This window comes from Malaya genurostris, chromosome 2 (assembly GCF_030247185.1).
Source record: "Malaya genurostris strain Urasoe2022 chromosome 2, Malgen_1.1, whole genome shotgun sequence".
In the NCBI taxonomy this organism is placed as follows: domain Eukaryota; kingdom Metazoa; phylum Arthropoda; class Insecta; order Diptera; family Culicidae; genus Malaya; species Malaya genurostris.
This window is the reverse complement of record NC_080571.1, coordinates 284662930-284689957: the sequence shown is the minus strand read 5'-3', so window position 1 is coordinate 284689957 and position 27028 is coordinate 284662930. Positions and strand designations below refer to the sequence as shown.

At 38.2% G+C, this 27028-nt stretch overlaps 2 protein-coding genes across 5 annotated transcripts in view; both read left to right on the top strand.

Annotated features, from left to right (window-relative positions):
* The window catches only part of LOC131429252 (uncharacterized), a 42252-nt gene extending 39780 nt beyond the window's left edge, over nt 1-2472 (top strand). The window contains exon 3 of the mRNA XM_058593302.1: nt 2427-2472. Within this exon, the coding sequence (XP_058449285.1) occupies nt 2427-2472 (46 nt within the window). The remainder of the gene's footprint in view (nt 1-2426) is intronic.
* LOC131430400 (ATP-citrate synthase) overlaps nt 1-19747 on the top strand; it is an 80486-nt gene extending 60739 nt beyond the window's left edge. For all 4 annotated transcript variants that reach the window (XM_058595338.1, XM_058595341.1, XM_058595340.1 and 1 more), the window contains 10 exons: nt 2427-2733; nt 7433-7618; nt 7685-7875; nt 7937-8598; nt 8663-8848; nt 16174-16315; nt 16383-17616; nt 17681-17785; nt 17852-18087; nt 18159-19747. In XM_058595338.1, the coding sequence (XP_058451321.1) occupies nt 2575-2733; nt 7433-7618; nt 7685-7875; nt 7937-8598; nt 8663-8848; nt 16174-16315; nt 16383-17616; nt 17681-17785; nt 17852-18087; nt 18159-18327 (3270 nt within the window). In that variant the 5' untranslated portion in view covers nt 2427-2574 and the 3' untranslated portion in view covers nt 18328-19747. The remainder of the gene's footprint in view (nt 1-2426; nt 2734-7432; nt 7619-7684; nt 7876-7936; nt 8599-8662; nt 8849-16173; nt 16316-16382; nt 17617-17680; nt 17786-17851; nt 18088-18158) is intronic.
* The last annotated feature ends 7281 nt before the right edge of the window (nt 19748-27028 follow it).

The following is a 27028-nucleotide window of genomic DNA, read 5'->3' as shown; positions in this document are numbered from 1 at the left end:
AAGGCATCATTACACCACTAGGTGGATTAAAATAGGTTTTTTATTTTCTTTTAGTGGCATTTTTAAGTTCGACAAAAACTAAAAAAACTCGATTTATTCATCAATCATTTTTTGAGGAGCGGATTTTTTTGATGATGATTTTGATTTAGTGTATAAAGACTGTCCCAGAAAGTATGGACGCACTTTGATTTCGCTGTAAATAATTCACAAGTGTTAAATATTCAAATTTTATTCGATATACTGATAATATTAGACTACAACAACAGAATATTATTCTCAACATTTGCTACTTAGCCATTGTAGACTAGCTGGCGCACCTTCTTGCGAAATTCCTCATTAAATTTCGTACAGACGACTTTTTTCCAATCTTTTTCGAACTGTTGAATGGTTTCGGCTGCCGAGACATGTTTCCTAAGATGTGCCTTCGTTAATGCCCAAAATTCCTCAATTGGTCGAAGTTGTTGGCAATTTGGTGGATTCATGTCTTTTGGGACGAAAGTGACGTTTTTGGTAGTACACCATTGTACCGTTGATTTCGAGTAGTGGCAAGAAGCAAGATCTGACCAGAAGACAACAGGATCCTTGTGGCTTCGAATCATGAGTAGAAGTCGTTTTTGTAAACATTCTTTGATGTATATTTCGCTGTTGATTGAAGCAGTGGTGATGACAGGTTTCGAAATCTTACCGCAGCTACAAATTTCTTGCCAGACCATAACTTTCTTACCAAATGTTTCGACTTCAATCGATGTCTCGGACTGGTTTAACACTTGCCCTTCTCGCACTGTATAATATTGTGGTCCCGGCAAGGATTTGTAATCGAGTTTCACGTAGGTTTCGTCCGCCATGATTATGCAGTTCAAATTTCCAGCAAGAATCTTGTTTCGGACTACGTTTTGGTTGTTTCTGCTTCTTATAGGTTCGAAGATACAAACGTTCTTTAGCACGAAGAACATTTGACTTCGAAGTGCTCACTTTTTTGGCCACATCCCGAACTGAAACCTCCTTCTTTTGCTCGAACGCTTTCAGTATACGTTTATCCAACTGAGGGTTAGCACGACCTTTTTTTCGACCCGTTTTCGATTTATCCTCAAAGGTGTTATCCTCATCGAACTTCCTGATTGCATTTCGCATGACTTTTTCACCTACTCCTTTCATTTTTGCTATCTTTCTCAGTGACAGTCCGCGTTCTGTGCACCATTTGTACACAATTTTTCGACGTTGTTCTGCTGAAAGTCCACGCATTTCGAAACAAACTAATGAAAACGAATAAACAACTGCACAAGTGGTTTACACAATATATTGGTGGCGTGATGTTCATAATGGCATCAAGTTCATTCAAGTAATTACTTTTGTCTCAGAAGCGACTTCCGTAATAAGGACCTACATTCACTTCACTTGATTTCCACCGTGAAGTGATACCCATAATAAGGGTCACAGTCACTTCACTTGGTTTTCACCGTGTAGTGACACCGGTAATAAGGGCCAAATTGTTGGTTACATGCACTTTACTGTTATTTCTGACGTTTTGTACTGCTACAAATCGAAGTTCGATGCGTTAAAGATTTAAAATTATGTATACATTTAAAGTGGGGAAAATACAGCACATTTCAGTGTAAAAACATAGTACAAATTAAAATACAGTACATTTGAGGATGAAAAACAGTACGCAGTATTTGGGTTGAAAATACAGTAAAATACTGTAAAATAAAAGTACGGATTCGAGCGTTATGTATGAGACATTGTAATCTTGAGTTTATCTTTGTTTCAACTAGGAAATCGGCGGAAATTACCGGTTTCGAAAACCAAATAACTTCCCACATTTCGAATTCAGAGAGGAATGTCAAATTTCAACCAAGAGATTAAATCATTTGCGAAATGATTCAGAGTCCAAGTAGGCTTTATAACTTTTCGCTTATTTGTGTACTGTCAAACATTTGCCTTTATTCGAACCAACTGAAATAAAAATTTAAAAGTACTATTTGATTAATACATTCTACTGTGACGAAATATTGAGCAATAACCAAATCTATTCCATAGAGTAGCACGTGTACAAGAAATTTTTTCGTATCGTGACGTGGATGGTTTTACATATTTCCGAAACTGGTTTTGTTGCCAAGTGTCCAAGTCAATGTTCTCGCTGCCAGGGTGCCATGCTGCGGAAGAAAGTAAGCGCTCGTCGGATTTTTTTTCTGTTTACTGTGGCGACAAACTGGCTCAACCGGTCTACCGTAGCAGACTAACGACAAGTGTTGGTATTTGGCAGCTTTGAAAAGTGCTAGTGAAACATCAATCGTTGAACCGTGTTGTTGTTCTACACCGGTCCTACTACGTTGCTAACCGACACAAATTAGATTTAGTGTAGGCAAATTTTGCCCGGGATCCATCAACTAATTTAACGCCCATTTTTCGTTTCCTTATATTTGCAGATTGTCGCTGTTTCAACGAACCAAGGTCGAACAACAATCGCATTAGTCAATAAAGCCAGCAAGACTTTGTACTTTGAACGCTCACACAAACACACATACGCACACCCCCTAATAGCGATCGGCGGTAACTGCAGCAGCATCCGGCACAATGTCTGCGAAAGCGATACGCGAGGCCACCGGAAAAGACATCATCAATCGGCACCTGACGGGAGCAGATCACGGTGCGGCCAAGTGCCGGTTCGCTTCCGTCGACGAAACCACACAATGGTCACAGCTGGTGGTTGAAAATCCGTGGCTGGAAACCACCGTAAGTAGCATAGAATTGATTGATTGGTGATTTACTGAATTGTCTGTTCTGGAAGCGATACAGCAGTTTTTTTTCCACGAATATCAAAGACTTTAGAAGCAGAAAATTTAACCAAACTATTCCACACGGAATCTGAAAACTACCACTTTCTTTTATAGTTTGAGCATTGCTTTAAATGAGTTGAAATTTCGTTACTTTCCTTTGACTAAACGTGAAACCAATTATCAGGTTGGCAACATGACTGGCGCCCATTTAGTCGGCCTCGCAATTACTTTGTGGATGGTTTGATGCTTTTCTTATCAGATCCAATATACTTTTTTTTATCAATTTATTGCATAGTCAACCCGACCATGCAAGTGGCTCGTAAATTATCTGCAATTGCTGGTTCCAATGCGCGTCCTTCACTGACACTCAGTATTATCATTTTTTTTAGCAATTAGTGAAAATTGTTGGACATTTTGTTTTTGTATTGTCTTTCGACGACAACCGATAAAAATGGTTTTTATTTGTCCGGTCAAATTCACTTCCTATCGAACACGTGAGAGGCCCTGGGTTCTCCCTATGAGCCCCCATTTGGCCATGTTGGCATAATCACTACCCTGCTAATTGACATGTTCGAATGAACCATAATTGCATAATCGATTGATTGAATATGCCACCTGGGCTAGAATATGAGCCCTTTGCCAACGGATGCAGTTTGCAATTCACTTTCACTGCCTTGTGGCCTTGTTGAGCAGGTTTCGCTGCCACGTTTCGAACGGTCCCCGGTCGGTTGGTCGGTCGGTCGGTCGGGCAGGAGGCAGTACAGTCATTAAATTTTGCTCGTCGATTTGCGAATGTTAGGGTACGTACCAGTAAACAACACCAGCAAAGCACCACAGATGGTGAATAATACACACTTGAAATTTTGTTTGCACGGTTTGTAATAAAAGCCTATCTTTGTTTTATTTTTATTTTTTGTGCCGGCAAACATGACAATACAACCAAACCTCGGGTGCGGTGACGATTGCAGTTATTATAAACCCATATTGGTTGGATGGGGAAGAGGAAAAGCGTACAGTGGACATTATAATCGTTATCATTAATCGTTGATCACGTCACTTTGCGTTGCGTGAGGGGTGGTTTATGTTGGATAATTGTCATACTCAGTACAATAATCACACCCGAGAACAACTTCAAGTTTTCTTGTTAACACAGATTCGTTGTCTGTTTTTGTTTTGTTTATGCCACGTTGGGCAATTCCCCCATGCGCTGTTCGCAGGAGGCTAACAGCATATGAAATATTTTGGAAACAGTGTGCCTTGTAGATTGGTTTGCTTTAATTAAAATAATCAAACTTAATGAACCAGAACCACCCGGTCATTCCACTTTGCGTTTATTCGGTAGTGATTTTTGCAAGAAGATTTATTTGGAAATTTGTCAGTGGCTTTAATGTTACAGAGATTATTCTTGACGGAAATTCTGTCGTACAATTTGCGAGTCTTCGGTTTTTATACTGACTGACAATTCGTTTGCGCATTATGTTAGGGATGAAATAAGAAGAAATCAAAGAATTTATTCATTAACATGAAGAATGTTACTGACTGTTCATTTCCGACGGAAGCAGTGTTGAGAAATTGGTTTGATCAAAGCATCTAATTATGGTACTAATGAAGAAGGCAGGCGACTCTGTCCCACTGCATTGACCATTGACCATTGTTATCATAGGCTCATGAGAAGACATTTTAAATGAGTATGTAAGCACATAGTAGTGTCACTTTTTGATGACCTAAATACAATAGAACATTCGAAAAAAAATTTTTTTTGCTGTGCGACAGAAGTTCTCAAAAATGTGGCAAAAATGCAGCAGTCTGATTTTGTTACTGTTAACAGAAAGATGCATCCAGCAGTCAACAAAAATAATGTAGGGTGGTTGATGTCAGAGACATAAACGGAATGGCGTATATATGTGCAAAACAATGTTTTACTTAAATACGTTAAATTCCAAAGAAACAAATTCAGAAATTATTGACAGGAAAGGTGTCAAAGTTATAATCAACCTGCTCCGATTTGTATATTCATTGAAAATCATCATTAATCCAAAATGTCCCCGCTATGCCCTCCATTCCCCTATGACTTTTTTGGGTGAATTTTAAAAATAATTGCGTGATGCGTGTTGCGTTTTTTTATAAATTTTCAAATTTAAGCGGATTTTTTTATGCAAGTTTGTAAGGTTACGCGTCTTACCTTGTCTTAGAAATGCGCGAAATAAATTTCTGAAAAAAATCAATTATTGAGAACATCAAAATCAAAAATGTATAAACGATGACATCTGATTTCTCTTATTTTAGATAAATCCAGATTGCATCGTTTCTTGCATTCCTAAGGTTTCTGACTTGAAAAAAATCCAACATTTCAAAAAATTTCACATTTTTTCTTTGTCATATAGAAAGGTGATGCAATCACTGTGAAAATTGATTTTTGAACCGAAACCCGGAGTGTTATATACCATTTGACTCAGTTCGTCGAATACGCAAAATGTCTGTATATGTATCATCAAATATATCATGTATATAAAAAAAAGAACCGGAATTTTATTAAAAATGCAAAATTTCAATTTTTAATAAATTTTTTTATTATCTCCTTCAAAGTACTCTCCTCCTGCGGCAATACATGCATGCCAACGCTTGATCCAATTTTCCATACAAGTTTTATAGGCCGCCGAAAGTATGGCCATTAGTTCTCAAAAATTTGCAGAAAGGAAAGGGCAGCGAATTCTCTTTTATGGTCCCTATGATCTCAAAACGCGTTCCCCGCAATGGTAATTTGAGTCTGGGGAAGAGAAAAAAGTCACACGGGGCCATATCTGGAGAGTACGGTACTTGGTTGATGATATTGGTTGAGTTTTTGGCCAAAAACTGTACTCCTCACGGTACTATGGGCAGCACCGAGTTTTCTGGCAAAATCACGGTCCGACAGATTAGGATTCCTCTTAATCGTCTTCAAAATCTTACCACGCAGTTTCCGGTCTACAGTTCCACTCCGACGATTGGCTTGAGGCTTCCGAATCGTCGTCAATGTTTCCTCGGTATACCGTTTGATAACGCGCCATACGGTATTTCTGGGTAATTTCAGCTGTTTAGCTAGCCTAGATGCAGACCACAATGGATATTTCAAATAACTGTGCACAATTTTTCCTCCTTTTTCATGCATTATTATTTGCTCAGTATGCTCTGACATTTCATCATGAATAGACTTACTAACGAGCAACGCTTGCAAATCATTGAATTTTATTACCAAAATCAGTGTTCGGTTCGAAATGTGTTATCGACAAATTTTGTTCAGCGATGAGGCTCATTTCTGGTTGAATGGCTACGTAAATAAGCAAAATTGCCGCATTTGGAGTGAAGAGCAACCAGAAGCCGTTCAAGAACTGCCCATGCATCCCGAAAAATGCACTGTTTGGTGTGGTTTGTACGCTGGTGGAATCATTGGACCGTATTTTTTCAAAGATGCTGTTGGACGCAACGTTACAGTGAATGGCGATCGCTATCGTTCGATGCTAACAAACTTTTTGTTGCCAAAAATGGAAGAACTGAACTTGGTTGACATGTGGTTTCAACAAGATGGCGCTACATGCCACACAGCTCGCGATTCTATGGCCATTTTGAGGGAAAACTTCGGAGAACAATTCATCTCAAGAAATGGACCGGTAAGTTGGCCACCAAGATCATGCGATTTGACGCCTTTAGACTATTTTTTGTGGGGCTACGTCAAGTCTAAAGTCTACAGAAATAAGCCAGTAACTATTCCAGCTTTGGAAGACAACATTTCCGAAGAAATTCGGGCTATTCCGGCCGAAATGCTCGAAAAAGTTGCCCAAAATTGGACTTTCCGAATGGACCACCTAAGACGCAGCCGCGGTCAACATTTAAATGAAATTATCTTCAAAAAGTAAATGTCATGTACCAATCTAACGTTTAAAATAAAGAACCGATGAGATTTTGCAAATTTTATGCGTTTTATTGTTTAAAAAAGTTCTCAAGCTCTTAAAAAATCACCCTGTATAACGCTCAATTCTAAATAAACGTTAGTTTTCGCGCAATAAATTAAGATCAACATTACCACCTCAGAGTAAAAACCTTTTCTTCAACTACTACTATGATTTTTCAAATGAATTTGCCCGTTTTTATAAGAAATCGTTGAAAAGGTGGAGTAATAAAAAGTTTTCCTACCGATTTGACAGCTCTTGCTGAATGTATCATCGCTAAACAAGCAGCGCCTCTACATTCAGTTTTAGAATCATTGTGCCAATAGCAATGATAAAATTACAAATAATATTTTGTAACTGGACAGAATTTTCTGAGAACAAATGTGTTCTCAATGTGAACCTACACCTTCATCTACTTCTTCTAGTTGAATTCGCCGACAAGCGAACGCAGATTTGAACTCAGGACAGTATTTTACAGACCATCTTTATTCTGATCGCATGATGAAGTGCAGCCGGTCGTAGCATTTCACATCTCGTCTAGCAGTTAGTCCATTCTGGTCAATTCCTTAATTTGATCTACCGTAGATGCTAAAATCGCACTCGATTAGTTGCACCTGGCCTAGCTGGTTTAGCTAGTCTAGATGATGTCAGTCCATATTGGAATACTTTGCTTCACTGAAAACAAAAAAAAAACAAACGTCAATAACATCTTCTCGTTTCTGATTGCAGCCACTTGTCGTGAAGCCGGATCAGCTGATCAAACGGCGAGGAAAGCTAGGACTGATTGCCGTCAACAAAAAGTTCCCCCAAGTGAAGCAATGGGTCGACGAACGCATGGGCAAGGATCAGAAAGTAGGCAACGCTACCGGCAAGCTGCGAAATTTCATCATTGAACCGTTCGTCCCACACAAAGATGTAAGAGTTTTGTTTTGTTTCGATATTAAATCACAATCTTCACCTTCGTGACCGTTTTGTTTGTAGAATGAGGAAGCATATGTGTGCATCTACTCTCACCGAACCGCAGACACCATTCTTTTCTATCATCAAGGAGGTGTCGATATTGGTGACGTAGATTCCAAAGCACTGAAACTGGACGTACCTGTGGGACAAGATGTTTCCGTTGGTGACATTGAAAAGGTGTTGCTGACCGAAGTGGCTGCTGCTAAAAAGAAGTAATTGTCATGTTTGATTAGCCTCATCCTCCCGTTCACCTCACTTTTCGCATATTTTCAGGAGAATCGCAAGCTTTGTCTTCAATCTGTACAAACTTTATGTGGATTTGTACTTTACATATTTGGAAATCAATCCACTGGTGGTAACCGACACCTCCATCTACATTCTTGACTTAGCAGCAAAGGTTGACGCCACGGCTGATTTCATCTGCCGTCCAAAGTGGGGTGAAATCGATTACCCACCACCGTTCGGACGTGACGCATATCCGGAGGAGGCCTACATCGCCGATCTGGATGCGAAGAGCGGTGCCTCACTGAAGTTGACCATTCTCAACCGGAACGGCCGAATATGGACGATGGTGGCTGGTGGAGGTGCAAGTGTCATTTATTCCGATACCATCTGTGATCTGGGCGGTGCCACTGAGCTTGCCAACTACGGTGAATACAGTGGTGCTCCGTCGGAACAGCAAACCTATGAGTACGCCAAGACCATCCTGAGCTTGATGACGAGCAGTCCGAAGCATCCGAAAGGCAAGATTCTGATTACCGGCGGTGGTATTGCCAACTTCACCAACGTGGCTGCTACCTTCAGTGGTATTATTACGGCCCTGCGGGAGTTCCAACAGAGACTGATCGAGCATAACGTGTCCATCTTTGTGCGCCGTGCTGGTCCCAACTATCAGGAAGGATTGCGAAAGATGCGTGAAATCGGCAGCAGTCTGGGTAAGCAACAAGTCTTCTATTGCTGGAATCAATTAACATACGACTAATGTGTATTTTACTTCAGGAATTCCGTTGTACGTGTTTGGTCCGGAAACCCACATGACCGCCATCTGTGGTATGGCTCTCGGAAAGAAACAAATTCCCAAGAGCTGCAACGTGCACTTTGCCACTGCCAATTTCTTGCTCCCCGGTGGACAGCAAGCAGCGGAAGCAGCAAAAAAGGGTTCCACATCTAACGACATGGCGAATGGTAAATATGATTGCAGTTTTTGTTTTTTTTCTTCGTTGTATGCTAGTAGCTGTTACTACACTAATATACACACTAAACTTACAACAACAAAAAAACATAAAATATCATGGTTCTTCGTTGATATGATCGATTTTTGATGTTATAGATAGATTGTGTGTTGAACATTGACTTGATGCATCGTTCTTCAGTTGCAGGGCCAGACACGCGCGCAGGTTTGCTATCCGTTTTTTCGAAATTTTTCTACCCTACTCCTGGCAGTGAAGCAGGTATTGATGTGAACTTATTTACACTTACACTTTTCTGGGCGACTACGCATGTGCCCAGCGCGAATGCAAGCACGGTTTGGAATGATAGGGTTAATTACTCAATAACGGCTACTTCTCCGCTATGCTTCCCTTGAACAGTTTTTTGTTGGACATTTTCAATTTATCACGATGGCACTTAATACTCCAATAATCTTTCGATTACCGCGTGTCGATTATTGGTAAACGGAACCGTCGTGTCGATTGCACCAGTATTATTATGTTTGACCAAATGGTGGTGGCAGACCTAATTCTGCTTTGTAAATAATACCTGCTGCCTTCATATGTCAAACTTCTTGAATAGTTACCACCGGTGTAAAAATAACGGAAAGTTTCTGGCGTGAACTGTGTTGAATTGCCTTTAGTATTTATTTTTTTCTTTTTAAGAACAATGTGCAGTTTCGAGAATACTGAGAGCTTCAAGATAGGTAATCAGAAAACTCTTAAAATTCTCATGTTACAAGAAACTTGTTTCTTCCTAATTTACTTGGGGAGATTATTTTATGATAATATTTCTTATTGACTGGGATACCGACTGCGGACTTGAAAACAGTAAATAGTCTGTCGGAGCCGTATGTAAATAGCGAAGAGATTGAACTACATGAACTGTATGAATGATTTTTAATGATAATTTCGTTTAAAATGAATTATTACATACAAACCAATTTGCATCCTCTCATTCTGCTACTAATGCAGAAGGCGATAGCATCTAGTCGACGCCGTTCTATTGACCTAATGTCACCATTAACACATGGGGTGGCATGAGAATGAAACGTGTGAGCACATAATTATCTAACCTTTCGACGACCATGCTTCAACAATATCTTCTGACGTCTAAAATCATTTTTCTTGATGGGCGGAAATAAAAGGACTGTGCGGCGGATGACCCCTTAATTCGATATTTAGACTGGTTAAATAGGCTAAGGGCTCCCTATTTCATCTCATTTGTAAGGACGTTTCCTTAAAAACCTGATTTAGCCACCAAAATCACTACGATTTTTTCATATTTCTGCTCCACATTGGGAATTGATTCACATTCCTTGGAAATTAAAATAATAATTAAAAAATCAGCTAAAAACACTTCTGATATGTTCACTGCTGTCCTAATTTTATCTTAAAGGTTTTGTTGGTCCTTTATTCATCCCATAAATTAGCAATGGCGACAGCAATCAAAACCAAAATATTGCACTATTACACTCTCAGGTTCAAAATGTCCGAATTTTCCTTAAAAAGGGCCTTATGCCAACTATATATAGAACAACACACGATAATTTTAGAAATAATTTGGAATCATTTCGACGTTTAAAATTTTTTGGATCGTTTCCGTTACTTTTCATTTTAAATTTAAAATTTCGCTGAGCAGTTAATTTGGAGAACTTGAAAAAACAAAAAAAAATATATTACTATTTAGGCATTAGCCCTTTTAAAAGCAAAATGCAGAACCAGAGATGCCATTTGTATAGATTTATCGGTATTGTATAGATTTTTGCGTTCGCGTTCGTTAAATCAGATTACAGATTTTCTAACTTTAATACAGATTTGTAAAAGTTCATAAAAAGTGAGAAGTACAAACGTTAGACTTTTCTCTCTGAGTATCTATTAGTATTTGATTACAGTACTTCTTTAAAAGTTTATTATTCAACGGACAAATCATATGTTAAAATGGAAATCTTTTGAGCAAATGCTTGATGATGAACACTGATAAACATTTATATCAAAATTTAAAACCAATTTGAATTTGAATTTCATTCATTTTATTAGTGAAAACAGATAGAGCAGATACATATTTTCCATGAAAATATCTGGCATCTCTGTGCACAGCCGATGAAACACATTTAACAGTGTATGGTGACGTATAGCGGAACGAAACCAGTGCTACTAGATTTGCCACAATGGCTATTTGATTAGTATTTAACACGCTCTATTTGGTAATATCCGAATCCGAAAAAGTTTTATTTATATATGAATATGAATTAAACTAATATCACGGATACCAAAAAATACCTGTTGATGATAATTTAAAGAAGAAAAAATAAAATTTTTATTTAACATTATGAAAAAACTTGGCAATATTGCGATACGAAATGAGATGAAAACAAAGCGCAATCAAGTGAATTAAGTGCAATTTTTCATCTCATATTTTTTATAGCTTTTATTGCTTATCAGGTAATTCAAGAAGTCTTCAATCGTTGATTAAACAAGTGGAAAGTAAACATTACTAACTATAAGGTCATCCAACATTGAATAGTGGTGTAATTATGTGAAATAGTGATCATGTGTTGAGACGAGCCGATTAGTAAATATTCAGAAACATGATGAATTGTAAAACTTCAGACGAAAGTGGTTCCTAAACCAAAAAGTGAGTTTATTTTAAATGAAAAAAGCGATCGTTGAAGGGTTTTAAACTATTTTTTTTCAATTGGAAAGTGTGGCAAAACCTATAATAAATGTTTTAAAACGTTCCACAGTTTCGTTCAGGTACGTTTAAAGATATGATTAATGTTCAAAGTTATGAGGTGAAGGAATGAGATGGAAATTGAAGCTGAGATGAAATAGGGAGCCCTTACCCTATCGATTTATTTTTTTGAATAAATCGTTTCCTACAAACGTCTATAGGTCTAGTTGAGTGGTCTTAGGGAATGCAACTGCAATGCATATTTGTCTCTGAGCAAATGTTTATACTCCGTAATTACTCTCACCCTAACAATTCCAAGACAAATTGGCCACTGCACTTGTGCTGTTCAGACGTCTGAAAAAAAAATTAATCAGATTTATATCATTTATTTATACCCGACTTTTACCTAGTTACGGTCGTTCGCCGTATAATCAGTTTTGCCCATTCGTATTTAGGAACGAGACCCACACAGATTATCACCCGTCCGTATTCTGCATCTCGATCGAATACAAAAATTTTTCTTTCTAAATTTCAATCGAGATTTTTGCATGCAGAATGAAAACAGAATGGTATGTAAAATGCTCCTTCAAATTAAACAGTGAAATTTGGGTTTCGAGAGTTTCGTGGTGATCGAAACTGCACTACCAATGAAACCCGCAGCGACAGGCCTTCCGATACGGTTATAAAAGGGATAATGTCAAAACTAAATGAAATGAAATGCTGGATGAATGGACAGTGAAGGCGCGCGAGCTAACAGATGCCAAAAGTATTAGTATTGAGCGCAAATACCACAGTTTAAGCAAGATTCTACCAATGAAAAAGATATCCAGCTGCCGGGTGCCGCACATGCATACCGAGGACCAAAATAACGAACACAAGCACACTTCGGAAGCATGTTTGATCATGCTAATGCAGGCTTATCAATGTTCTATAATTTAGGTTATATCAATGTTCTATGTAATATTTTCAGATGAAAAATCCTTTCCGTGAAATACTTTCTCGGCGAAATATCGCTTTCGGTGAAATGACTCATTCGGTGAAATAGCATAGGATTGTTGAAGATTATAAGACACTTCCATTGAATATAATTTTGTTAAAGTCGGTTCATCCATCTTTGAGAAAATGATATCAGAAACTGTTTCGAAATTTTTGATCGCTCCAGTGTTTGCTCCTTTTTATATTGTCACTTATTAAAACACACTCGTGAAAGTGAAGGTTTTAACATTCATCACTCTGTGATTCCGAAATCGGGGGTCGAATCCGGACTATGGGACTATTTGATAAGCGTAAAAATTGATCTCTTTCCTTCAACACGTAGAACTTTTTGCTTCAAAACCTTATCCCTTTATGAGTTACTCTGGCCGAGAATGGGGGTTACAAGGCTCCACACTTTCCACACTTTCCACGAACGAACTAGATTATGGTACCCAAATGAACACTAGTAACGCTATAAGAATCGTTGAAATGATAGGATAGCTTGTAACCCAAACGACAGATTCCGAAAGATACGAGTAACTTTTATTGCAAGTTCACCAAAAATGTGTCACTTGGGTCAATCAGTGGGTCGTGCATCTGTATCGTATCGGTATTTTGTCTTCCTACCAACTGCTTCTGTGTTTTTAATAGGTAGGTAATGAAACTTCGGAGAATTTCGTATTATATCCGCTTCGGTCTTGGATCTACTGTCTTATATAGGCTTTCCTGTCTAAATTTGCTCGGATATGAATGAGCCAACTACTTTAGAAAGTGACAAATGATAAAGTTCAAATGTGGCTCGTCGAATCACTCCTTTCAAAGCAATATTCTAGCACCTTGCAGTAGTCCTCTCCGAGAAGCAAATAGACTCGAGAGAGTCTCAGTTAGTCGGACGTAACTCATCACTCTATCCATCGTTGCTTTGACCAATAGCGACAGTTTATCCGGAAAACCGTATTGATCTGCATGATCTGCCATAGCTGTTCTCGATCGATTGTGTCGTATGCCGCTTTGTATGCCGTGGGTACGTGGGTACGTTGTATTCGCGACACTTCTGGAGTACTTATTTCATCGCGGAGATGTAATCCGTAGTGGTACGGGTTCCAGTAAATCCCGCTTCGTATGGCTCTACGAATTCCTTAGCTGTTGGTGATAGACGACGAAAAAGGATTCGGAAAAGTACCTTGTAGGCGACGTTCGTCATTGTGATTTCGCGATAGCTGCAACAATCATTCTTATAACCCTTTTTGTAGATGGGACATACCACTCCTTCCATCCATTCCTGCTGTAGAATCTTCTCCTCTAAAATCTTAGATATCATCCAATACAGCCCTCATCTAGCTAGCGACTCTTTTCCATGTTTGGGCAGCTCGCTTGGTAATTGGTCATTGGCCGCGGTAATTGGTCATTGTTTCTCCGCTCACCGATCTTCTCACTTACCTTCGATAGATCAGGTGCTGGGAATCTGTCGTCGGCTGAGCATGCATCCAGATTGATTCTTGTGTTTTGCCTTAAAATAAACTGCAGACACCTTTTTTGCAGACTTTGAAAATCATGTTTTTCGCAGACATAAATTTGACGTAGGACTACGTCTTTATTCACTATGCTCAGTTGGAACTACACCCAGCATTATTCAATTATTATTGGTACTTCAGTCAATGGTGATTATAAGGTTCCGTTCATCAAGCCCAAACAGAGAAAAACAACAACTAGTTCCTCTGTACGCATATCTGCTGTTGGACATTCGCAGTGTAAGTTTCGCTTCAAACAAAAGTGCTGGTTGTTTGCATTGGAGGAAAAGAAAACGAAAAGTGGACAACGATGGGGAACATTATGCAAAATTAGCCGTTCTAATGGCTCTAAATGTTGTCTAAAGAACTATTAAGATTACTTTCTTTGCAAATCGAGGGTAAAAATCATCAGTTTAGTGCAAATCTGAAATAATTTGATAGGTTGTGCACTTTTCGCTGTAAGAAATTCGCACCAAACGAAAGCAAATAAAGCCAGCAAACGGTATATCAATATCATAGAAAATACCACCTTCTGACAGCCTGAAATGAATCCCGAGATCATATCATTCTGCTGCTGGTAGTTTACGTGCAAGTAACAGAAAAAATACATTTAATCGTCACGAAAAATGATACTCCGAAATGAAGTAATCATCTTCAAAATTCTATATGTTGTTATTTTTGTAGAATGTAGAATCAAAGAAAGAGTTATTTGAATTTCCTCATATACGTTAATTTGATTTTATGGAATCGATTTTCAATCAGAATAAGTGTGGTCACTAATACATACGACGTCCAACTTCATGGGCGCTACAACTCGGTGCGAAACGTTAGCACTGTAGGGAAGGGCACACCAGCATGTGGTAGATTCACTTTGTGCGACGTTCGCCAAACGAAAAGCAACCGAATCGTTCGGAATTTTACTCATGGAAATAATTGTCAGCTATGTTCAAAATTGGAGAAGTGGTAACCTTCGGTTCTTTTCAGATTCCAAAGCACTTTACAAAGATCTAATGAGATTTTATTTGAAATGGATAATTTATTAGTAGAACAATATACCAAAATAAAAGTGAATTTCTAAAGTGATCTGCCCCTTGTCGAAAACAGTCCTACGTCAATTCCGCGGTTATGTCTCTAACATTACCTACTACTACTACTACTAAGTTTTTTTTAAATAGACAACTTGAAGTCCGCAGACTTTAGTTATATAAAAAATGTTGAGTTGTAAAATATTTACGATACTGGTCAGTTTGATAAAATCGTGTAGTTGATCGGAAATATGATATTAGTGAAACCGCAAAATAGCTTTAATCAATTTAAAACCAAGGCCTACTCAATCATCATTTGGCGAGTTGTTTGAAGAGAGAGTAAATTGCGTGATTATCATTAAGAACTATCAAGTCCATACAATCCATACACAATTATATACTCAATACTCAGCTAGACTCATTTTGTATTGTTTACTGCGTGCTGACCATTCGGTTCATATACATGAAGTTAGATTCATTCTCATTCAAGAATCGGTGATATTACTCTAGCTCAATAATTCGGTAACAAATCAGAAAACCCTCTATGTACCAAAAATATATTTTCCTTCTTACTAATTCTAACTAACTTTTTCAAAACGCTAACATTTTGTGTTTTTTTTTCTTTACTTGAAAATTTGATATCCTCATTCAAAATTTTTACCAAAATTGTTTTCATTTTCTTTATTTTCATCGGTTCTTTTGGAACTATTTTCGGTCGATATTCGGTAATTTCACACGCCCACAAAACCTACACATTCATCCGTGTCACACGTGTGCGAACGATACTCGTCCGTGTGGCGAACCAATCTGTGCTTTCCCTAAATCCTCGTATCCTGCCCATCATGTTCCCGTATGTGTATGTGTGCGTATGTGTGTGCGACAACAACAACACCACCAGCAGAAACATCATCATTACCACCAACAACAGCAACAAGCAAAACAACATTATCAACAACAACAACAACAGCAACACCAGCAGCAAACGGAAACAGTACGACGGCATTAAACAGTAGTAGCAATAGTTGTAATAATAAGAATAGTACCGATAGCAAAGCTAGTACGATTAGTGGCAACCATCCGAATAAAGAAGAATTTTCTCCTGCTTCCTCAACCGCAGGTGGAAGTACAGTCAAGTATGCCCATGCGAAGCTGGGTTCCGGCGAGTATCAGCGCATGTTCAGCAACCGCACCAAAGCGCTCGTTTGGGGCATGCAGACTCGTGCCGTGCAGTCGATGTTGGATTTCGATTTTATCTGTCGGTAAGAAGGCACACTGTACAAATCTCACTTGTATGTTTTTACGTCAAAAACTAACAATCATTTTCAGCCGCGATGAACCATCGGTGGTGGCAATGGTGTACCCTTTTACCGGTTACCACAAGCAAAAGTTCTACTGGGGCCACAAGGAAGTGCTGATTCCGGTGTACTCCAAGATGTCCGAAGCCATCAACAAGCACAAGGAGGCCGATGTTTTGGTTAATTTTGCCTCGCTACGGTCAGCTTACGAGAGTTCGATAGAAGTGCTGGATTATCCGCAGATTCGTACGATTGCCATCATTGCCGAAGGTATTCCGGAGAATTTGACTCGCAAGCTAAACATGGAAGCTCGCGCAAAGAATGTGTCGATTATCGGTCCTGCCACGGTTGGTGGCGTTAAGCCAGGCTGTTTCAAAATCGGCAACACTGGCGGTATGTTGGATAACATTCTGCACTCCAAACTGTACCGTCCAGGAAGCGTGGCCTACGTTTCCCGCTCGGGAGGTATGTCGAACGAGTTGAACAATATCATTGCACTCACCACGGATGGTGTTTTCGAGGGTGTCGCCATCGGTGGCGATCGCTATCCGGGAACTACCTTCATGGATCACATAATGCGCTACCAGGCCGATCCGGACGCCAAGATGATTGTGTTGTTGGGTGAAGTCGGTGGCGTAGAGGAGTATGAGGTCTGTGAAGCGCTGCAGGATGGCCGTATCACAAAACCATTGGTCGCTTGGTGTATCGGAACCTGTGCCGGTATGTTCACCTCGGAGGTGCAGTTTGGTCATGCCGGGTCTTGTGCTAACTCGGACCGTGAAACGGCTTCGGCCAAGAATAAATCGTTGGCTGCAGCGGGAGCTCATGTGCCCGATTCGTTCGACACGCTGGGTGATCTGATCGGATCCGTGTACGCTAATTTGGTCAAAAGTGGTGTCATTGTTCCGGCTGAAGAAGTTCCACCGCCGACCGTTCCCATGGATTACTCGTGGGCTCGCGAGTTGGGACTGATTCGTAAGCCGGCTTCATTCATGACATCGATATGCGATGAACGAGGTCAGGAGCTGTTGTACGCTGGCATGCCAATCAGTGATGTGCTCCAGAAAAACGTCGGTATTGGCGGTGTTGTTTCACTGCTCTGGTTCCAGCGATGCCTACCACCGTACGTATGCAAATTCTTCGAAATGTGTCTGATGGTTACGGCCGATCACGGACCAGCGGTGTCCGGTGCACACAACACGATTGTGTGCGCCCGTGCCGGAAAAGATTTGGTATCTTCAGTGGTTAGCGGATTGCTCACGATTGTAAGTTCAATAATTCGGTTGCGGTTCCGATGCGAATCTTATGTCCCAAATGTGTATTTTCTAGGGAGATCGATTCGGTGGAGCTTTGGATGGTGCCGCTAAGCAATTCTCCGAAGCTTATGATTCGAATCTACATCCGATGGATTTTGTTAACAGCATGCGAAAGAAGGTTAGTTTTAGATTACTTTTTTTCTATTTACTGATTAGGTACCAATAAATACCGTCTACCGTCTAGGGTCAACTGATCATGGGTATCGGTCATCGTGTAAAGTCGATCAACAATCCGGACATTCGAGTGAAGATCATCAAGGAGTTTGTAATGGAAAACTTCCCAGCCAAGCCTCTGTTGGAATACGCACTGGAGGTGGAAAAAATCACCACCAGCAAGAAGCCTAATCTGATTCTGAACGTAGATGGTGTGATCGCTACCTCCTTCGTTGATATGCTGCGGAACTGTGGATCGTTCACGAGGTTTGTATCACTACATATCGTCTGTTTTCTTTTTTGCTACCGCCCTCTAATCATTCGCAATCTATTTGTAGCGAGGAAGCTCAGGAATACATCAACATCGGTGCGATCAACTCGTTGTTCGTGTTGGGCCGCAGTGTCGGATTCATCGGTCACTACATGGACCAGAAACGTTTGAAGCAGGGTCTGTACCGTCATCCTTGGGACGATATCTCCTACGTACTGCCAGAGCAGTACAACTAAATGCCAGCCAGCAACATGCTGTAGATCGGAACCTGACGATGCACAACACGGGAGATGCCTGTATTTTAGTTTTTTTTTTCTTTCTGTTCATCAATTTAGTCACTTTTTGCCAGGGATGAAAATTTTTAATACAATCGGACAAAGCCCCCGCAGCTTCGGGTATCTGTGCCGCAGAATCTCGTTCTCAATGTAGGTTTAGATGCGATGGATAACTTCTGGGTACACATCCGACTCATTCCATTGGTTAGCTTCGGTTTGTAAATCCAATTTTTTTTTGGTCCCGTTCACTGTTACACTCATGCCTGTCAACACCGTCAACAACCGCCTCCATCATTGATAATGCATTTAATCTTCCGAAGGAGCCGATATCTTTTCCCGGAAATTAAAGATCCATCACACTTAAAAAATAAATTATGGCGACAATGTAAAAAAAAACATGAAATCGCCATACAAAACAAGCACGTGTAAGAGAGATGGCATTGTTTGGAAAGCAAGGATAATGCAAAAAAAAGATAACTATTTAAATTCAAATCAAATTTTAGTTAATTGCTACCTGTAAGATCAGATATTTATGTCTCAAAATTTTCGATCATAGACACAGTCAGTCAGTGTATGGAACCTTTGTGAAAAACAAACGAATGAAAGAACTTTCGTTTACTGAACTCTTCCTAACGTTACTAAAATATGTAAAAAAAATCTTTCACATTTTCATGTTTTTGTAGTTTCTCTCACCACCGTTCAGTTCACATTCATTTCTATTTTGCCTAGACAAAAAAGCAACCATTTTGCTCATGAACATTAGACGAATTAGGTTTTACTAAAGACTCAACACTACATCAATGATTTGTTTTTTATTTAAGTGGATCATTAGTTTTACAGTTTTATTGTAATAAACCGATGAACATTTCCTTCATACTTTTGTTTTGTTCGTTTGTTTGGTTTTACTCTGAAACATTCCCCTTTTGGTTTTTTGTTCTGTCAAAACTATCACTGCGGTACGTTAGATTGGATGTTATTGTTGAAGTCTGTTTCTTGCACCAATTAGTATGTGAACCTCTATGCTAGACAATGAGGGGTAAGTACATAAGCCTCGATTTGTTCACATTTGCACCAAATCTATGGAGAAAAGCTGTGAAAGCTATAAAAATTGTTGAACTGCACAAAAAAGACATACATGAGTATAACTTGCACAATCGAAATATTTGATTATTATACGTAATGGACATTTGGATCTGCACCATATTTAGGGCCGCTGTATTGGAAGTACCTGTCATGTCATGAAAATGAGCTATCAAGTACCTAAGCACAGGGAAAGAAGCGGTCAGAGAGAATAACTTGCACAAGATTTCAATGTGTAGTGGAAAACGCAATGGTATCGCAGTGAACAAGCTTAAAATAAATTCTATCATAGTAGTATAAATGCGTACTTTCAAACAAATTATTGATAGTGATATGTCACATTCAACTTTAAATACCAGTCCCTCATGAATACTTTATTTATCGATCCGCATGTTCAATATTCGTTGTTTTAGATATATTTGAATGAATTTAAGGTTCATTAAATATGCCTGTTTTCTTGAATTTAATTGATACTACGATATTTCGGTGGTCTTAGTTGAAGACAGTTTAGTTATAAAATGTTTGTGAGTAGTTAACACATGGGTTGAAGAGTCCCGGGCCTAATAAAGAGAACACAATTTGTTTGACTCAAAATTAACTTTATTCATTAATGTAATCTTCATCAAGAGCAACGCAATCATTCTAGCGTCGCTCTAACATTTCAATACCACTTTTGTAGAACGATTTATCTTTTGTCTCAAAATAGGCCTCAGTTTCAGCGATAAACTCTTCACTCGTGCGAAATTTTTTCCGGTGAACTTTTTTTTCAGATCTGCGAACAGCCAGTAGTCGCTGGGAGCCAAATCTGGCGAATACGGTGGATGTGGGGACAATTCATGTTTTGGTTGACTTGTGATACGGTGGGTTGTTTTGATGAAACAACTTTTTTTTCTTTGCCATATGCAGTCGTTTCTTTGCAATGTCAGCCTTTAAACGCTACAATAACGCTATATAATATTCACTGTTAATGATATTTTCTTTCTTAAGATGATCGATAAATATTACACCACGCACATCCCAAAATACTCAGGCCATAACCTTTCCAGCCAATTGTTGTGCTTTCGGGCGCTTTGGACGAGGTTCACCCAGATGACGACCGTTTTGATTTCGGAATGAAGTGATGAATCCATGTTTCATCCATTGTCACATATCGACGAAAAAATTTTGGTTTGTTTCGTTTAAACATGGCCAAACACTGCTCAGAATCATAAACAAGTTCTCGCTTTTGGTCAACAGTGAGCAAACACGGCACCCTCTTTGAACAGAACGCTCTCATAGTCAAACGCTCATGCAATATAAAGCCAATACGTTCCTTTGAAATCTTTACGATATCAACTAACTCATGCCACATACCGCCTCATTTGGACGTCCACTGCGTTCTACATCATCGATGTCCCTACGACCACGTTTGAAGTCAGCAAACCAACGTTTTATTGTTGTTTCTGACGGAGCAAAGTCTCCATAACACTTATCAAGCCATTGATTCGCTTGAATGATATTTTTTCCCATCAAAAAGTAGTGTAAAATTAAAACACGAAATTGGTTTTGATCCATTGTTCTGAAAATAACAAAAGTAGTCTTCACTCTTTGCACAATAACTCATAAACTAATGAATAGAACATCATGAAATTTTAGCAGCAATCTTTTAAAGGTTAGTATTAACTGGAAATAGGTGACTGCAATAAAGCTAGCGCCATCTATGTGTTAGGCTCGGGACTTTTAAGCCCATGTGTTGAGTCAAACAACTATGTTGCCAAAAATGAACCGTGCTAAAAACAAATGGCTCGATGGAAACGTTGTACTGAAGAATACTGTATTCAGCCTTTCTACGAAAGTCTTCCCCGCTCGGCTTCCCCGGATTTCGAAGTGGAAAAATCCTGGTGGATACGGTTGTATCGTTTGAGTTGTATGTCTGGCAGCGGTGAGGCAGTCGGTCACCAGAATGTGTGCCAGCCATATTTTCCTGCTGGCAGCGTTTAGTCAGCCATCTGGCAGCCATGCCCATGCGGGACATTATCAGGACCTTTCTACGTCCCGGAAACATATGGAGACTGTAATTTTACCGTTCAAAGTATAATTGCCCTATGTGTATAGGAAATCGCAATTATGGGTAGAATAGCAGTAAAGTTGGCCTTAACTGTGCATCTTGCATCTGCAGATCGTTCAGCATTCAGGATGCATAACGATTTGTTTCTCTATGTTTTGTGTTGGTTTCCCAGTTCACCCTCTTTCACAATTCCCTTCCATGTTCCTTTTATCCTTCCCTTCCCATAAGGAAAATACTGAGAAGCCACGGCAAGGCATAAATCTCCAAATTAATAGGGGAACGTGCTACAGTTCTGATTCCTGATCTCCTATTACAGCAAAATCAATCAAACTAGTGCAAAGTTTAGAACCCAGTTTTGAAGACTTCTTTTGCATAATAGTATTTAAATACTACATTTGAATTTATGTTAGTAAAAACCGTTTCAACCATATTTGAGGAAATGAAGTGAGCTCCATTTTCAAAATTTTGACCACTATTTCCAGATAATCACCCTCATTCTTGTTTACGGCCGTCTGCGGTACGTTCGAAGGTATGTCAATTTCGTATTACCGTTTCCGTTCAAATCAATCACACTTTCCAACATCGTATATGTATAAAAATAACGCCAATCCAGGGGTGGAATCATGTAAGGTGATTATCACCAAGTGATTATCACTTTTGAAAATTTGGAATCATGTAAGGTGATAATCACCAAGTTCTGTCACCACTGCTGAGAGGCTAACATCACTATCAAACGTTGGCATTACGTAAGGTGATAGTCACCGCGATTTAATCACCTTCATGTCAAAATGGAGGTGATAGCAATTTAGTTATCACTTTCAGTAGTGATTTGATTTTTTGAGAAGTGGCTTTATAAATTATTGCCCGTTAGGTGAATTTCAAGCCACTGATATAAACAACCTACCAATATTGGTCGGAGAGGATAATTTTTTAATAAAATTCGTACTGATATTGTGTCAGAATTAAATACCAAAATGAAAAGTAACTTAGTTTATATAGTTTAAAGAATTCATAGAATGAACGGTAGTATTTATCAATTAAATCAATTCATTTATGTTATTATTGTTATTATTGCCCGTTAGGTGAATTTCAAGCCACTGATATAAACAACCTACCAATATTGGTCGGAGAGGATAATTTTTTAATAAAATTCGTACTGATATTGTGTCAGAATTAAATACCAAAATGAAAAGTAACTTAGTTTATATAGTTTAAAGAATTCATAGAATGAACGGTAGTATTTATCAATTAAATCAATTCATTTATGTTATAATTATTATTTGAAGGAATATTATTGGGGTATTCGTAAAGTCAAAGATAAATTGCTTTCTGGAAAAGTGATAAGTTTATGAATGTAGACATCTCCTGTTGCACATAACGTAACAAAAACAAATCTATGCTAACATTTTTAGTAGAATTAGATGGCCGTGACTTAGTAAGCGACATATCAGTCTCGTTCAACTGAACGAGTAAAAAAGATTAAACTGCGTTCTTAATTTTCTTCTTGTGAGTTGAACTAAATAAGGCAATATTTTTGGACAATTAGTTGCTGCTAATCATAGTGGATATTTACATGCGACAGATTTTTACATGCGCATACAGATTTAATACAGAGTACAAATTTCTTACAGATTTCTTAAATTTAATACAGATTTATACAGATTTCACCAAAAGTATTAAGGAAAAAAATAAACTATCTATTAGTATTTGAGCTATCTATTAGTATTTGATTGCAATGACGAGATAAACGTTTAGGAATCAACGTACAAATCACTTTTTAAAATATATATATTTTTTGTGCAGATATTTAATGAAGAATACTGAAATCCATTTATATTAAAATTTGTAACTAAATTGAACTTAAAAGTTAGACAAGTCTTGGCATCATGAAACATTATTGCCAGACTGACAGTTGTATTACCTGACTCGACGTTGCATATTGGGTTTTGGAAATCCATCTCAACTTATGAAGTGAACATTTTCAAATTAGACAAGTATATGGCACCATAATTCAATTGTTGTTGATAGGAAAAAAACTATAAAATTTCGTCGATGAATATAATATAAGATATGAAATTTAATGTACAGCTCTATAACCATAATCTATCCTTTTAACATAATTGTATTGTAGAAATTTCATTTTATTAGCGAATACAGATAAATACAGATATTTTATACGAATCAATACAGATTTTCTATGAAAATATCTGGCATCTCTGGCTCAATCACCGGTGATGGTGATAGTAAAAGTGATCACCTTCGGTGATTCCAAACATTCTGGTGATCACCTCGTTATCACCAGGAGGTGATAGTCACTTATCACCTTACATTATTCCACAGAAGTTTTTTAGGAAGATTACAAGCATCAATGAAGTGATGAATGCTACATAATAAATAAACATCGTATACGAGATCCATTTTATTGAAGTCGGTAAAAAATTGAAATTAAACTTCGTGCAAAGAAAAAAAAAAACGATTGAAAGTAGCAGATTAGTAGTATCTGCAAACAATAGGGTAACAGAGGTATTTTGGCCACTTAATATATTTTGGCCCACCTAACAAACTTTACCGATTTCATTGGATTTTATCGATGTTAAGTAACTCATTTTGCATCAATTTGAAGCTAATCACATTCAATTACCTATTGCGGAAGGGGTTTTTAAAGATATTACAATATTTGGTGGATATTTTTATAAAGTGGGCCAAAATACCTCTGTTACCCTATGTTGCATTTTTCTTGCAATTTTGTCATGTTTTCGAATATCTACATGTTTATATCATTACATTGGTAAAATCAAGCATTTAATATCAAATGAAGCATGTTTACCCATGGCTTAGGGTAACAGAGGTATTTTGGCCACTTCATATATTTTGGCCCACCTAACAAACTTTATCGATTTTATCGGATTTTATCCATGTTAAGTAACCCATGTTGCATCAATTTGATGCCTATCATATTAAATTACCTATTGCGGAAGGGTTTTTCAAAGATATCACAACATTTGGTGGATATTTGTACAAAGTGGGCCAAAATAAAATCAATCCTAAAGTGGGCCAAAATACCTCTGTTACCCTATTTCCCATGAAGTACCTCATAGATATGAGAAAAATTGATGCGTAAAAACTTGGAACCGCTCATATATTTGAAGGCTCGCCAGAAAAAAAACTAGCTACTATACCACAGACTAACAGACAGGACACTCAAATTAGATTCTTCAATCATTTTAACGGTCATTTCGAATATTCCTTTATTTGGGACAGTACTCACATGTGTCATGATGGCGCCACGTTACCCTATCAAAAACATCCTATCTGTCATCTAGACTGTGTTTATTTTTTTCATTTATCAACAGAGTTGCCATTCATACAGAATTACCTGTAATGTATTGATTTGTATACGTCCATGCGAATTTCATGCAGGATACAGATTTAATACATATTGCCAAAACTATATACATAATTGTGCCTACTTCTCATCGTCCAACGCAATACAAAATCAAACCCGTTTGGTTACAATATTTACTTGCTTCTTGTCTGCCGCCACTTAATTTCGGGTGAAAATTACCAACACAATAAAAAATAATCTAGATGAGCAACGTTGAGAAAAATAAATGGTTACTTTCTAACATCGCGATAAAGTTAAATATATTATCAACGTAATCCAATAATTTATTGTGACTATTCATTTTCAAATATTTTGATGAAATCAGGCATCCCTGCAAGCAGCTGATCGGTGTTGACTAACGAGGGGAAACCAACTAGTAAAAAAACTTTTACATAACACAAGGGGTGTACAGATAGTAAATAGTTCGCGCAGTACAATATAGGTGGAACTAGTGCATCACGAAAAAATATTTTTATAAGAATTTACTCATACTGTCATGTCTGTTAGTCTGTGACTATACTTCCTGAATATGTTATTCAAAAAACAAATTTAGCATTTTATTGCAAATCAACCTTACATTCGAAAAGAAATTAGTTGGAAATCTGTTAAACTGTTTTCAATGTATTCGAACGGTTGATTCGCAACATTAATCCGGCGAATCCTAACCACGGCATTTCTTCTATTCGTCTGTAAAGGAGAGTGGAACTGTTTGTTCTTACGAATGACATTCGAATACACGTATCGTTCGAAACTAAACTGACATACATTCAGCGTTTCGAATATGATTAATCACAAGAAATGGAGTCATTTCGTCGTGGCTTAGCATTTATTTGAAGCAGTTTAATAATATTGAAATATTTTGTGTCACGTTCGAATTCATTCAAGTCAAAACAAGAATTGTTCATTCGTATTCGTTCGAAAGTATCCGTTCGTCGTATGATCGATACGGACAAACACAGGAATCAAGGTGAATATGAATATGGTCCTACTGCTTCTGCGAATTTGGATTCCTCAGCTTCAACCACGCCGGTTCTATGATATCCCTCGTCGTCACTTGAAATAACTTTACTTTTTTATAGGTTCACTGTTATAGCTGACTATACTGTTCCTAACTGGAGTTTTCGGATAATATCACCACGAGATACACTTATTGAAAGTTGAATACTTAAGGAGGACCTGCCTCTGTTTATTGATGGTTTTATGTTGTGTATTGATCGACTTTTTGGTCAATACACAATAATGTCGTTTTCGCTTGAGGAAACTGAAACTGACCCAATAGTTTCATCAAACAAACACTTTACACGGAACTGTGCTGATTTCGCACATAGCAACGGGGGTTTGAGCAAACCTGACATAAAAACCACGTTCGAAACTGACTCGATTTTCAGTTCAACAACGTTGAAACTAGGTTCAAAACTGGCTTCAAACAAACGGTTTGACAGCAGTTAGGGAGGAAACTGGGTAAGGTTTGGCATCAAGCGAAAACGACATAAATACATATTATCGAATAAGGTTTGACTTTTCGAACATTGTATTAAATAAAGGTGGACACATTCGAAGAGGCGTGACATAACAAACACAAAATAAACACTCAAATGTCAGATTTTAACCAAAAGTCAAAATTAACCGCGGAATGTGTGGGACAACGAAACAGGTTACGCAGGGACAGGCGAACAATAAACAACTCGAGGAAAGAACTTCGGAACACGCGACGATAAGAAAATTACACACGAATAGATTAACTGCGTCTTTATTAGCGAATGGTTACATGTGGAATAAAAGAACAAGTTTGTTTCTTCCGGTATCTTCTCTCTCTGTCATCCATAGTGCGGGGGATATGACAGTAACGGTCGACGAGGAAATATCGCCAGGGTACATGACAGTGAACAGAATGGTTCACAGCCTTAGAATTTAATTCCAGCTTCAAAATTTAGCACCAGAATACAGATTCAAAAGTTGAACCTGCGAACTGAATCCTAATTCTATATTCTGGAACTAGATTTTTCGAACTAAATTTAGTACCTCAATTTAAGTTCGGGATTCGTATCCAGAATTCAGATTCAGGAATTCAATTTCAAAATTCTGGAACAATATCCAACAAACGAATTCTAGATCTGAATTTTGGAACTATATTTTCAATCTGAGCTCCA